At 39.0% G+C, this 15035-nt stretch overlaps 1 protein-coding gene across 1 annotated transcript in view; it reads right to left on the bottom strand.

The window, feature by feature from the left end:
* LOC124876846 (gap junction delta-2 protein-like) overlaps positions 1 to 15035 on the bottom strand; it is a 48614-nt gene that overhangs the window by 26179 nt on the left and 7400 nt on the right. Inside the window, exon 3 of the mRNA XM_047379866.1 lies at positions 2979 to 3831. Coding sequence (XP_047235822.1) covers positions 2979 to 3831 — 853 coding nt within the window. The remainder of the gene's footprint in view (positions 1 to 2978; positions 3832 to 15035) is intronic.

Here is a 15035-nt window from a genome sequence, read left to right as displayed (position 1 = left end):
TCTTCAGAAAATGAAGAACATTACGGAGAACCCTGAGCATCTTCTTCATGAGACTGTTGTACAACAGCAGAGTGTCTTCAGTCAGAGGCTTCTTCAGATCTCCTGTAGAGGTCTGTCTTACAGACCTCTACAGGAGATCCTTCCTGCCCACAGCCATCGGCATCTACAACAGAGCTGAAGAAACTTGTATAATATGAGCTACAACAACATTTAATTTCCCTTTGGGAATAATAAATTATTTTTGAATTGAATTGAATTGAATTGGTGTCTATCAATTGCTTTTAGGTGTGTGCATGGCTGTTTGCCCTCTGTGTCTCTGTGTTGCCCTACGACGGACTGGCGACCTATCCAGGGTGTACCCCGCCTCTCGCTCGTAGACTGCTGGAGATAAGCACCAGCTCCCCCACGGCCCCGTACGGAACAAGCAGGTTTAGATAATAGATGCATGTTTTACTATTAAGAATCTGAGCAGTGTGACATGCGTTTGTATTCAGTCCCCTTTTCTCAGGTACCACTAAATAAAACACAGGGCAACCAAATGTCTTCATAAGTCATTGTGTGTGTATACATGAGTATAGGGGGTGATTTAAACCCAGCATAAATACAGCTGTTCTGTGAAGGCCTCAGAGTTTTGTTGAAGAACTTTAGTGAACTAACATTAACATCAAGACTAGGAACCACAGCAAGAAGGTCAGGGATGTTGATTTAAATAGGGTTTGTAAATAAAATAATATCCTGAGTTTTAAACATGTCATTGAGCACAGTTGAATCCATCATCTAAAAATGAGTCCTTTCAAGACATGGCTGTCCACTTAAAATGATGGGAGAGCATTAAGGAGAGCATTAATTAGAGAATCAGCCTATATAATATTAGTAAATATCAGTCAGGCTTTGACTGGGCCGCTCTAACGCATGAATATGCTTTGTGATATGTGAGAACATTTTAACACTGATATTCAAAGATGTTCTCCTTGTAAAGAAGAAGGAGCAAACATATCAGTCACTAGATGTGTTAAAATGGCAGAGGCATACCACAGAAGAACAGTTCTTCATTCTTGTAGCAGTAAAAACTTAGATACACAAGTTTCATGATCCTTCCGTTTACAATTATGCACAAAGTTGTGTTGGTCTGTCACATAAAACCCCACTTACAGTAAATAGAAAAAATTTGTGGCTGTGATATGAAAAAATGTGTAAAGGTTTATGGGGCATGAATACTTTTGCAAGGAACTTTATATTCACTTTCATCCACATGCATAATAAATCAACAGTGCAATTAATTATAACTTAACACCATAGAGTCCGATTTATCTGTGCAGTAAATTCTTGCTTTTGATGCTCCAGGTTCATTTTGCTGATGTGTGTGGTTTACTTAGTCCGGTATATGTAACTGTGTGCCTGCTCTGACCTTTCCAACACATAAAGTAAAACGGTAGCAATGCACTGTTAATTAGGACTTCACTGTAAAACACAGCACAACCAAAACTCACTGCATAATCATTTATTCACATATTTCTTTTCACATATTATAGTCTATTATTGCTGCAGTTGAGGGGCCTTCAGATTTTCTGCTTTCATTATTCCAATGAGATTTCTTTGCCCATGTCTCTTTATATTTTTCATCTTCATGCATGCTGAATGTTACATTTCACAGGAGCAGGATGCAAATAAATAAAACAGTCTTTTTTTAAGTTACATGTTATATTCTATTCCATTCTATTAATGCTTCTATAACATGCCTTTTCAAAGTCCAAGGAAGGAAAAATAAAACACTTTTTGGGGCATAGAGTCTCCATTAGAGGGAGGGTGAAGGCATAACAAAAAGCACATTAATGCTAAATATTGGAAAGCTGGCAATCTATGGTTAATTTTCCGAAGCACCCAAAGCCCTGCTCCCTGACTACATAGAGCCTATCCATACGTGATAGGCAAAAAGGCTAAGTGTAATTACTACATTTCATTTATGTACAGTAGCTTCGAAATATGGCACCAAATGTGCTTGTGAAAAAGGTTTGAGGTTAAGCGTTAAAATATTTGTGATTACATTATTTCTTCCCCCTTCCCGCCCCTGCTCAACTGAAACAGGTCTGCGTGTGATTCCATTCATAAGCTCTCAACAGGAACAGTATTGTACAAGCTAAAGTAAAGATACTGGCATTATTTTCTTTACTGTTCTGAGAGGAAATAGCATGCCTTGGTGGCACCATGAGCAACAAAGTGGACCGACACAGTATTGGAATCAAAATTCATTGTCAGTCTGTTCTCTGCTTGACATCTAATCCATCAAAGCACATGAAAAAGAGTAACTTTAGTTCAAAACAAAATCTTGCTGCAACAACAATAACAAATACTATGTTCCAGTTTATGTCAATCATCCTGGTGCTCATAGATTATGCTTGTTTTTTTAAAAAGTGCTTATTTATCCATCAAGTGACTATTCTCCAACAATAGGAAATAACTATCTAACTTTCAGTTATTCAGAATAATTTAGCATTCAGTTTCCCCTACACACACACACACACACACACACACACTCATGCGTATGCATGCATGCACCCGCCTAAACTTTTGCATATACACACATATGGAAAATGATGCCATCTTTTTTCTGACCTACAGCAAAGGCAACAAATAAAGAACCGTAGATTTTTCAACCTCAGAATATCTTTACAGTATCTTAGTGTTAGTTGTAAATGCTCAGTTTCAGTATTGGGTTTTCTGTAAGCACCTAGTGTCACCCAGTGAGAGATCAGAAAGCTTAGTATACAAGTTGAAGGTGTCCCCTCATTAAGAAGGTGATATTTTTATCTTCAAGTGTCAAAAACTCTGCTTGGTGGCTTGTTTTATTGTGAGTCTGTGCTCTTGAATAATAAGGATTTAGTGGCCAGTCTTGTGCCCTACAAAGCAGGCCGGGGAAAAGCTCTCGTCCAAAGTTTTAAAGGTCCTCGAGCTCCCAGGCGGAGAAGCCTCTGTCAGACATACGCTGACTCACTGGACTGGGTCCTGCCCAGGTTTGGGGCCTGGGACAGGTGTGAGACGTCCTTCTTGCGTACTTCGCAGATGGACTTCCTTCGGGCCTGCACACCTCGCATGGCCGTCTTTATCTTTCTCCATCCAAGGTGGTTCAGCTCAGCCAGGTTGAGCAGCACGCAAATGCCGCTTACTGCAAACATAAAGACCAGGAAGACAGTTTTTTCTGTCGGACGAGACACGTAACACTCCACCTCCTTCACACATGGGTAGCGGTCACACTCAAACATCCCTGGGACATTAAAGCCATACAGGAAATACTGGCCAGCCAAGAAGCCAATTTCCAGCGCGTTGCGAAACACCACCTGTATGACGTAGAAACGAGAGATGCCTTCCTGCCGCCGAACTTTTGCACTTTTGTGCGTTGGAATGGCCCCACGAGGTCCATTGGGGATCTCCTTGACGTCCAAGTCATGATCGTCTTTGCTTTCTGGATGCACCAGGATGCCATTGATGTTGCGTGAGTGAAGTTTGCGAACATGATGGTCATGGTGGCGACCATGGTGACCGTGCCCGTGGTGGTCCATGTGAGAATGGAGCAGAGAATAGCTTCGATCACGCGCTTTGGCAGACTGGTGAACAGAATACGTGATGAAGCACAGGCTTGGTGTGCACACCAGGATGATCTGAAAGACCCAGTAGCGGATGTGCGAGATGGGGAACGCCTTGTCATAACAAGCCTGGTTGCAGCCGGGCTGCATGGTGTTACAGATGAACATGATTTGTTCGTCTTCATATACCTTCTCGCCCACTATTCCAACTATGAGAATGCGGAAGATGACCACCACTGTCAGCAGGATCCTGCAGAGACACAAAAGAAGAAGGAACAGGCAGGTAGGGGAGGGGCGAGACGGAGAAGACATCAGTTAATGATGAGCAGATGTACCAATGTGCTGGGAAACCTGTGAGTGTGACAGTTCTTTTCAGGTCCTGGATAGTCCTTATTCATTATATCCTAAATGGCGACAGGGTGTTTTATGATTTTCTTATTATTATGTTATAGTCACTTTTCAACTGAAAGTCTCATCAGATCCTCAAAAAATACGTACATTTTAGGCTAATAACCCAACTCTGCTTGAATGTTCATGTGTGTGTTTGGTCCTGCGGTAACCCAGTTACTCTAACATACAATACAGGATGGTAAAACTGCACATATCAGTTCACTAATCAGGAGAGATTAAAACAGTGGCTTTATATAATCTTCATGGCTTTTATTGTTCTCTATGTGAAAATGTGTCTTCAGTTTAAAAACTGCTTTTTTCCAAAAACAAGTCACAGCTACTCCCAGAAGGAACAAAAACGAAACAAAAATGTTAAAACATGCGAATTTCAGATTCAACACATCAGTGAAACGGACACAAGTAAATACATGACAAGATGTAAAACAAATAGAGGTAAACTAAACTGAACTAAACTAAATTGAAATCCCTTAAACATCCCATGAGAAAATCCACAATGTACTGGTGCAATATATATTCAATTAAATGAACTGAACTAACTTGTGTGAAAATGAACCGAACTGTAATAAGCTCAGCTGTTCAGAACTGAATTAAAACGAGCTAAGTTCAGTTGAACTGTACTTAAATGACTGAGTTTGGTTGACATAAACTGAACTTTTGTATACTGGTGCTCTATAAACAACCAAATTTAAACAAAACTAAATTAAATTTTACTTACTTTAAAGTGGCCTGACCTAATGTGTTGTTTGTTGATTCTGTGTAAACAGCCTCAGTTAAACTGAACTGAACTGAATTTAACAGAATTTAATTAAGTTGAGTTGAGTTGCATTCTCCCTTCAGTGGCTGAGCTTACCTTGTGTCTTGGTGCAATTCACAATTCAATAACCTGAACTCAGTTATCCCTAACTGATTTGAGCAGACATGAACTGAACTGAATTGAACTGTATTGAAGGGAACTAAATTGAAGTCTTGGATTGAATTAGTTAACTGAACTGAATTAAATGGACCGCACTGAGTTCATTTTTAAATGAACTGACATTGATTAGAGTAACTAAATTCAATTTAGTTGGACTTGAAATTAATAGAATAAAATAGTTTAATTGAATATAATTCAAATGAGTGCAGATGAGCTTAACTGGACTAAATTCAGCAGAAATTATCTGACTACAGCCTTAATTAATCTGAGTTGAGTTTATGTGAATTAAACTTTTCATGGCTTGACCTGATTTGTTGTGTTTTGGTCCTGGATGAACAGATTGAATTGAACTGAATTGAATCCAATTTTTTCTTTTAAAGTGGTTCGACATGATGTTTGGCTATTGGTGCTATAAACTGCCTCTGTTAAATTGAGTTGAACTCAACTAATTTAAAATGAATGTAAACATCTTGAGATGACCTGTATGTAATGGTTCTATACAGCTCTAGTAAAGAGAAAACCTACTCTGACAACTCCAGGGTTTTAACACATAAATGACCGGACCTTTACAGACACAAAATTTAGTTAACTGTTTTTTCAAGTGTAAAAAAACCCCACAAATCTCAGATTCCACTATGTTATTATTTATTAAACAATGATGAAGCCAAATCCCCAAATATGTGCAAATAAACACTTGATTTTATTGAAGGTATACTTCCTTTTTACCGTAACTGTAACAACAATTCCAATTAACTTAAGAATATTTTCTGTTTATTTAATGTTTAAGTGTCACAGTTTAAGAGCTTTTGCTGAAGCATCTCTCTAAAGTCTTTACATTTCTTGAAACAATGTATAGTAAGTTCCTGGCTCAGAACTCATATCATCAAACTATAGTCAGTTTTTTCTCTAAAGCATATATGATGAACCATCATGGGTGGATCTTCTAAAACCTGTCAGTACCTCCCATTGAGCATTATTAGAGCACTGCTGCAGCTACATAAAGCTGTGTCCAGAGATCAGCAGAGCTACAGAGTGGTACCCCTGCTTTTTAAGGCCTCTGAGAGACTGATGTGCTGCTCTGTTACATTCTGGTGTCGATCCAGCATGGGCACTGCGGAGGAGGACTGGGGCTTTAGGGTTGCGCAGTCAGCTCTTTTTAATGAGTAAGGAAAGCCTGCGCATCATGGGGGCTCCCCGATACTTCGCCACAATGCAGAGGATGTGCGTGTAGCCCCACTGGAGGAGGTAATCACTTTAAAACACCTGCTGCTGAGCACAACAGGGACACTCACTATGCAAGTTAGAGGACAGAGAAAATTGATTATTAGCATTCACTAAGGATCTATGCTTCTAGGAAGAGTGAAAACTGTATTTATGTATTTTATTAATGCATGAATTGCTGCCTTTTCCACTCAAATTAAGGAGAAATACTGAAAATAAGAAATAACAAAGCTAACGAAAATCCCTGTAAAGGTTGAAACAAGAGGTAGGAAGATGTCTGAATCCAAGCTTCCTTGTGGAGTGAGATAATAAAAGTCTCTAAACAGCATGACTGAGGTGACAGCTTGTTAAAGCAAAGTGAGAGGCAGGTGAAGATAAGAGCAGAGAGGAGCATGTGTTGACATAAAACAGACTTAAAATAGAGCAGTGCTGCATTAGGACTGCTTCTGCTCTACCTGTGAATATCTGCTTGTGTGTGATTTTTCTGTGAAAAAAGACAGAAACAAGGATGCAGAAACAAAGACAAAGACTCAGCCATGGGTGCAAAATGGTGAACACATCTAGCAGTCTGTGCTCAAAGCAGCTGCGAGTGCATATGCTACACTGACCCTGAGTGTGGTTGATAACCCGACCGAGTGCAGCTTCCCTGCACCTTTAGAATTTAAAATATTGCCTGAAATTTACATGAGGATATTAAGCCGTGTCCTGGCTTTGTTCACGCAGCCTGAGTAGGGTTTGGAGGTTTAACAGCAGTGGTTTTGAATGGTAATTGATGGTTCTATGCACCTGTGGCGGTTACTGCGTTTTTAACAAAGAAATCCTCATTCTTTGTTTCTATGTTTGTTTTCAAAAATCAAGCTGTGTTTTAAAGAGTCTGGGATCAGTCTATGAACTGTTAATTTCATCTGTGTCTGCTGAACATAACAATAACCAGCTGTGGTGCATGTACAAATTTTCTGACAGTGCTCACAATGTGCCCAACACAGGGACAATAATTTTCCATTGAATAGTAATACAAACATGCACCGTCAAATGAGGGGAGCTCCACTAGATATGAATCATGAAGTTATTAAATGCAACCTGACATGGAAATCTTTGGTTGGCTATGTCTAAATACTTAACTGCCATTTGTTCATATGGTGCATCGTATATAAGAAAAACTATTGTTTAAATCTCTGTTTAAATCTTCAAAATCTGCTTCTTTTTTACCTTTTGATAATGACTACACATACTGCATAGTCAACCCTTAACAGCGTTAGCCTCCTACCTGAATGTCCATATAGTGGGAAGCTCAACGGAAAGAAGGTTATTTGATGCTAAAACTATTTTGTTTCGTTGCTGTGTTTCTATCTGAGCTATTATAGAAGGTGGTTTGCAACAGATGGTTTGTTTCATCCTTAATAGACATTGTATAAAGTCTCTGCAACATAATTTAGCATATAACCATTTAGCAGTCAACTGGAAATATGCAAGATGTTCTATGCAAACCGGTGGCCTGCTCATTAAACGCTCTTCTCCTCCAGCTTAATGCACACTTTACCAAGGCTTATATCTGACATTTAATTAGTGGCCTGAACTCTCAAGAATTGTCTCTGTGTGCATTCAATTGTGGCTACACTGTGGCTACATTTGTGGCAAACCTTTTTCTTTTATTCTAAATTAAACTAAGTTGTTGTCAAACAAACTGATTAAACCTACCAGAATCCATTAGAAACCATTGGAGTATAAAAAACCTTTACACTTTATATTATGATGTGAGACAATTCAAGTCTCTGAAAAGTGTAGATTCACTAAACCGAATTTGTCAATAAAAATGCAACCAAAAATTGTATTATTTTTGCAAATACCTAATATTTCTATGTCCCAAACTTGTACTTTGAACCAGTAAAATAAAATGAAATAGCATCAGATTACAATCCATAGTTTTAACCATAAACTCCAAGCATGTGACCATCTTAGCCCATGTAGAACAGGCTTGAATGCCTTTCAGCTGCCGAAAATAAGACAAAATGCTCTGCAGTATTCACTGAGACATTTCAAGAGTCTGATTCCTACTGCACATTCATGTTAAACAAAAGGGAATATTTTTTTTACATAAGTGCTGTCGTGTTACTTATTTATGTTAAGGATAACAGCGACCACAGCCCAATATGATGGCGCGGCAGCTATTTAATCTGCTATTGAAATTAAGAAAAGGTTTTTTAAACTCATCACTTCCATCTGATGTTTGAACATCTCCTCTTGCTGAATAGAATCAATTGAAATCTAGGTTTTCAAGTCAGATTCTAATGAATAGAAATGTTATGAGTGATCATTGCTTCCCTATTTTACTTGTAGTGACTGAGTATAAAACTTTTTGGGTTGATATTTCTTTAACTTTGAGGATAATCCTCTTCATGAGGATAATTCGTTATATGCTTTTACTATATGTCTTTTTGTGTAGAGTTGGAAAACTCTTGCAGACTTTATTGTTTTCCTCAAACACTAAAATTAAAAAGCTACTGCACAAGTTGCATACAGTGCTTTGCAAAAATACCCTTCCACTTTGTACTTCTTCAATGTTTCCATATTTTGACAAGTTACAACTACAAACTTAAGTGTATTTTATTGGGATTTTATCCAACAGACCAACACAGAGTAGCACATAGATTTCAAGTGGAGGGGAATTTTTGGCTTTTATACTCTGGCTGTATGCTCAGGATCGGAAATGTTAAGGATCATTGTCCTGATAGAAGGTGAACCTCTGACCCTGTCTCAAGTCTTTTGAAGTACCTAACAGGTTTTCTTCCAGGATTGCCCTGTGATCAGCTCCATCCATCTGCCCATAAACCGTGACCATCTTCTCTTTCTATGCTGAGGAAAAGCATCTCTACAGCATGCCACCACAATGTTTTACTGTAACAACGTTGCACTGCATTTGTTTTCTGCCACACACAGAGTTTTAGATGTAGATCTGGATCGTATCTGACCAGAATGCCTTCTTCAAGATGTTGTGCCCTGATATGGCATGTGGCAATCTTTAAATGGTAAGTTTTATGGCAATTGTTTTCTTCTTGGTACTCTTCCAAAAAGGCCAGATTTTGGAATGCTAATAATGATCTTTTTTTAAGGGGTATTAGGGTAAAGACAGCTCAATACAAATGCTAACCACACTTTTCAGATTGTTTTATTTCTAAAAGGTATTTACACTTCTTCTACTCTCACTTCATAATCCTGCTCTACATTGTGTAGGTCTCGTACTCGTACTCGTACTCGTCGTCTTCCGCTTTATCCGGGACCGGGTCGCGGGAGCAGCAGACTCAACAGAGACGCCCAGACATCCCTCTCCCCAGACACCTCCTCCAGCTCCTCCAGGGGGAGCCCAAGGCGTTCCCAGGCCAGCCGAGAGACATAGTCCCTCCAGCGTGTCCTGGGCCGTCCCCTGGGCCTCCTCCCGGTGGGACGTGCCTGGAACACCTCCTGAGGAAGGCGTCCAGGAGGCATCCGGTATAGATGCCCGAGCCACCTCAACTGGCTCCTCTCGATGTGGAGGAGCAGCGGCTCTACTCCGAGCCCCTCCCGGATGGCCGAGCTCCTCACCCTATCTCTAAGGGAGTGCCCGGCCACCCTACGGAGGAAGTTCATTTCAGCCGCTTGTATCCGGGATCTCGTTCTTTCGGTCATGACCCAAAGTTCATGGCCATAGGTGAGGGTAGGAACGTAGACCGACCGGTAAATCGAGAGCTTGTGTAGGTCTATTACATAAAATATCAATAAAACACTTTGACGTTTGTGGTTATAACATGACAAAATTGATGTATGTAAAAGTGTAGGTACCCGTTCACTGATTGGTGCAGCATAAATGACTTTATAGGTCAGGATTTTGTAATAATATGGACAGAAGCGGATAAATCTTTTGTTTGATGTTGCAGTGCCAGCATCGGTTTAGGGCTGCAGTTTTCTCACTGCAGCTTTGTTCACCTCAGTGGTTACTTTGCAGATTTACCTGTGGATATTCATTACTGCAGCACTGGTCATTCAGTTTGTACTGAACCAATGTTTGTCATTAGAAAACAAATCCCCCAGACATTGCATGTATTGAATGCTTTGCGTGTTTGTAAGTGTGTGTATTTATGTGTGAGTGTGTGTGTGTACACCACTACTGGATAACAGGATAATCAGCATGAAGCAGATTGCTGCATTAGCAGAACGCAGTGCACTAAGGTTATCTGCAAACATCAGTGTTTTAAGTCCCGCAGAATAACAGGCCAATACTGTTAGCTGGAGCAGATCAGGACAGTAAAGCCCAGAGGCCTGAACCTGCAGAACATTTAATAACCACTATAAATTATTTAAAAAAGGGTTTAGAATTTTAAGTGTCTCATACCCCAGGGGGACGATATAAAAATAAACTTACTTGCTGAGTCAAATTGTTAAAGACAACATAAAAAAGATTCAGGCGTTACAACAAATGGATCCTTTAACAAAAGGTTCTTTAAATGGCGGGTAAAATATCACCCACATCAGTCTCCCTCTCCTCACCTCATTTAGCTGCCTTCATCCCACAGGACTTCCTCCAAGTTGAGACTAATGATTATAATTTCAGAGACCTCCTAAATCCCTCTGCTGTCCAATAGATGTAATAGGATTTTAACAAAATTGATGTGCCTCTCCCCCTATGTGGTTTCACATTCAGAACTTCGAATTTTCCTCTCTTTGCGCTGCAGAGCTGACAGTTGGCATTTTCATAAACTTCAAAGACCAACTGCAGCTTGTGGGCAAACTGAAGTAAATGTCTAGAGGGACGACAAGTGGAGGAAGAAAAGCTACGGACGTCACGCTTCTGCGCACGTGAAGCCCTTCAAACTAGTCTGTCGACTGACTTGTGTGATTTGTGTTTTACTTTATGCTTCCTGCTCTTCAGCTGGTGTGTTGGCTAGAAATGCAAGTCCTGTCTTTCCCAGAGGCTTTCACGCACACACAAACATTAATACAAATAGCTTCATTCATACAACAGCTGCTGCCGAAGGCCTTCAGGGAGAAAAGAGCACCCCTATGGCACGAGAGCAGATGCATCAGCAAATACACATCTTTTGCCTCTCATATAAATTATTTTATTGCTTTAAAACATATAAAAGGTATTTTTATGCATGCAGAGACAGGGTTGTCAAATACTGTATGAGCACAGCATTTTCTGAATCATTTCTCCCACCTACATGGTCAGGCCTTAAACTTAGGTGACTTAATTAAGTCACCTAAGTTTTCCTTTTACATTACACACCATTCAATTTATTTACAGCTGCAAATATTTTGGAGGATGTTTCTACCTTGTACTAAAATCTCAATACCATCGACTTTTTTTCCTTTTTTAAAAATAGCTCAAGCTAAATCAGCAGTGCATCTCTGCAGCTCTCCCAGAGTTACCATGGGCCCTTTTCAAACTTCTCCATAATAACTTTCTTCTTGACCTGCCATCTGTGTTCCTTGGTCTTCATGATACTGTTTGATCACTAATGTTCTCCACCAAACCTCTGAGGCCTTCACAGAAGAGCTTTATTTATAAGCAACTGAGATTAATTTACCCAGCAGCTGCATCAGAAAACAAATTTTTTCCCCTCTCACACCAAATATCTCTTTATTGTATTTCAGTAATGAAGCACATAGGTGTAAATTGGATAAAAGACAAGTCTATGACAGACTGTACGAGAGTAGAGTTATCTGTGGAAACTCTCCGGGGTACAAGTATACCCACCCCCCATACGCTCTCAATAATATGCTTCACTGATTACTGATGAATAAAGACCTTACCAGGCCTCAAAATTAGGCAGCTTAACCATCAGAGCGAAGACATTTCTTTTTTCCCATCCCTTCTTCCCTCAGCGGCGCTCTTCTCTTAAACTGTTTTAATAGTTTCAGGCTTTGCCTGCGTATCAGGCAGTAAAGCAGACGGCCCAGGGTGCCACTAAGAGTGGGTGTAACAATTACTTTAATACGGGCTAAACTTGTGCTCCCTCTGATGAGATGTTTGAATTAAAATATTTGTAAGAGATTAGGTGGATGTTGTTTTATTATTTTAAAGTAAAACGTCTAAGTTTTATTCAAGCAACAACAAAATCAATAGCAACAGAGATGTAATTATTTCACTTGCCCATTCACCATCTCTCAGGGAATTGGTCTCCAGCTGTTTTACAGGTATGAAGAAGGAAATAGGGAGAAGTAATTGAGAGGATCAACAAGTAGTGTATGAGGCAATTAAATCTAAAGGCATATTAAAACAGCCAAATCCATTTATACCAGTAATACATTTAAATATTGTTAACCTCATAGCACAAATGCCTAAGTGATGTGACTTAGACAATTATACTATGAGGATAACAATGTGAGGGAAACAGTTGCATTTAGGAGCAATTCTTTTTGTTTGGAGTTGCTTTTCTGATTAAAAAAACCAAAAACAAAACATGAGGCTCTAGCCATGCATGGCTGCACAGCACACTAGGTCCTGCTTTTCTACATCTCATTCTTCTTTGTGTCATCTAAAATGAACCTTTCATCTAAAACTACCCTTTCATTTCTATTCAAGCTATATGTATACGATTAATCTAAACTAACTTGAAAGCATCGAATGAATCACATTAGCATTTCCATTTGTGTCCAAACCAGCACTTTATGCTGATTGTATCAAAATAGGCTTTTTTAAAATATCCCATAAATCATATCTTTGCTTGTCAGACTTTGGAGTAATGACTTTTGAGGCAAATATGGTAGAGTCAGGAAAATATTTTTCACTCAGAGCAGAACTTTTTTTTGGTGCATGATGGAGATTAGCCTTTGATAATTTTACCTTATTGCTTCAAATTGCCTGATTTTATGTAAACATTTGAATATTTTTCATTCTGACATCCAGCTCATTTGTAAAATTACATGTCATCTCTCTGCAGCCTTTTTTTGTGTAGGAGACCATGCAAAAAGACATTGCAATAACAGTTATAAAATCATGTTTTTGAACAAAACAAAACACTTTACAGATAAAAAGGGGATGTTTGTTGTAATCCAAAAAGCCAAAAGCACATGAAGCACACATGTTTTCCACTTCTGTCATATTGATCCCTGACCCGGCTGACTTGGCACTGCCCCACTTGGCCATCTTGTTTGGGAGAAAGGGAAGATGTGGAGGGGTGTTCAAGGATGTGGAAAAAAATCTGATCGTACATTAACAATAAAATGTTTATGAATAGTTTTGTTTAAAATCAAAGAGTAACAGAAAAAGATCTTTCTTAGTAATAGTAATATGTGTAACATTTATGAGCTTTGTCTACGGTGGCCGACAGGTGCAAACACACAGCAAACTGTTAAATGCGCCACAAATGGTGAAGCATGCTGCAAACATATGAATGATACAAACTCCAAAACACACAAACACAAAAAACAAATGCAACAGAAAAACGCTACAAAAGGAAAATGTTGCAATCACAGAAAATGCACAGAAGCAAAAAAAAAAAAAAAAAAATGCTGCAGTTACCAAAAACAACAGCAGGTGAAAAAAAAAAAAAGAAATATGCAAGCTCGCTCCACAAAACGGAAGTGCACCAGACCACTAGGGGGAGTCGAGCACCAACTCATAAAGGACCAGACCCTCAGAAAAGACATTACCGGTGATGTAACACCGGGATGCCTGTAAGAAAGTGGAAGGGAAGAAAGAAAAGGTATGTTTTCCTTTATATCTTTAATTGACATGTGGACTTTATCTTTTACAATATCATAGAACAGCAGGATATTTACATAGGTAACATTAGCATGACCCTAGTGGTCTGGTTCTCCTCCATAACTGTAGCTGTCTGTCATTATCAAGAAAACTGGATGCTACAGCATCTGGAGTGTCATTAGTGAGTCAGGTAAGTGGGATGCAACACCCAGTGTTATTTTACTACTGAGTAATGCTACAGAGTTTTCGAATAAATACATATTACTGGTTTAATTGAGTGTCAAACTTGGATCTCTTGAGTTTAAAAAATTAAATTTTTTGTAGATCAGCTAGTGTTATTGTCTCTAATTTAGTGTATTTGCCACAATACATCTAGCTTTTTCTGTTGTTCAACACAGGACATTTTAAACCATTTGTGACACTGCTAAGAAGTAACCCAGAAGTCTTTCTTTTCATGTATCCCCATTACTGGAATCCCAAAGCCTTAGAAATGGCTTTATAACCCTTTACAGACTGATAGAACTTGATAAGTTTGTTTCTCATCTGTTGTTGTCTTTCAAGCAGAGCATGAAATGTCACTTTTTGAGAGCTTTAACCTTCTTCATGTTGTCAGACGGGTTCTATAAGGAATTTATTAAGCCTACAGTTCTAGCTGCAATAGGGCTGAGCGTGGTTAGAGAAATTTAACCAAAAATTGGTGAATCACAATTATTCATGGTACTCGATGATTCTGAAATCGGTGAGAAATTAAATACATTTGTTGCCACTTTATGTGTGAATGAATATAGTATATGCAGCTCAATCTCCTGCTTTTTCCCAATTAGACCATTTTATACAGTTACAACTTCTTTGTTCTTAAAGTTTGAAAGGTTGGTCTGTTTCACAGTCAGTTTCATTGATTTGGTTAGACACCTACAGTTAGTCTTTGTCAGTTAATCTCTAAAGACCGAGTTCAATCAGTTTCCAGTTCAATAAGACAAACTGTATTGTACTTCTGTGGATGCTTGGGAGTTGTAAATGCATCATTACATGTGTAAAGGTATAGCTATACGGAGCATGTATGTGATTCAGAGGGATCCCATACATAAAGCCTTACAAAGTCTGCACAAATACACACATCGCTGATTGGTTGCTAAAATGAATAATAGCTTGTGCTGAACAAAAGCCGAACTCAGCTTTTCCGCTAAAATCGCCCCTTCAAATAGAATAATCAATAGCATTCAACATC

Source organism: Girardinichthys multiradiatus, chromosome 11 (assembly GCF_021462225.1).
Source record: "Girardinichthys multiradiatus isolate DD_20200921_A chromosome 11, DD_fGirMul_XY1, whole genome shotgun sequence".
NCBI classification, from domain to species: domain Eukaryota; kingdom Metazoa; phylum Chordata; class Actinopteri; order Cyprinodontiformes; family Goodeidae; genus Girardinichthys; species Girardinichthys multiradiatus.
The sequence above is the reverse complement of the archived record's forward strand: the minus strand, read 5'-3'. Positions and strand labels throughout refer to the sequence as shown.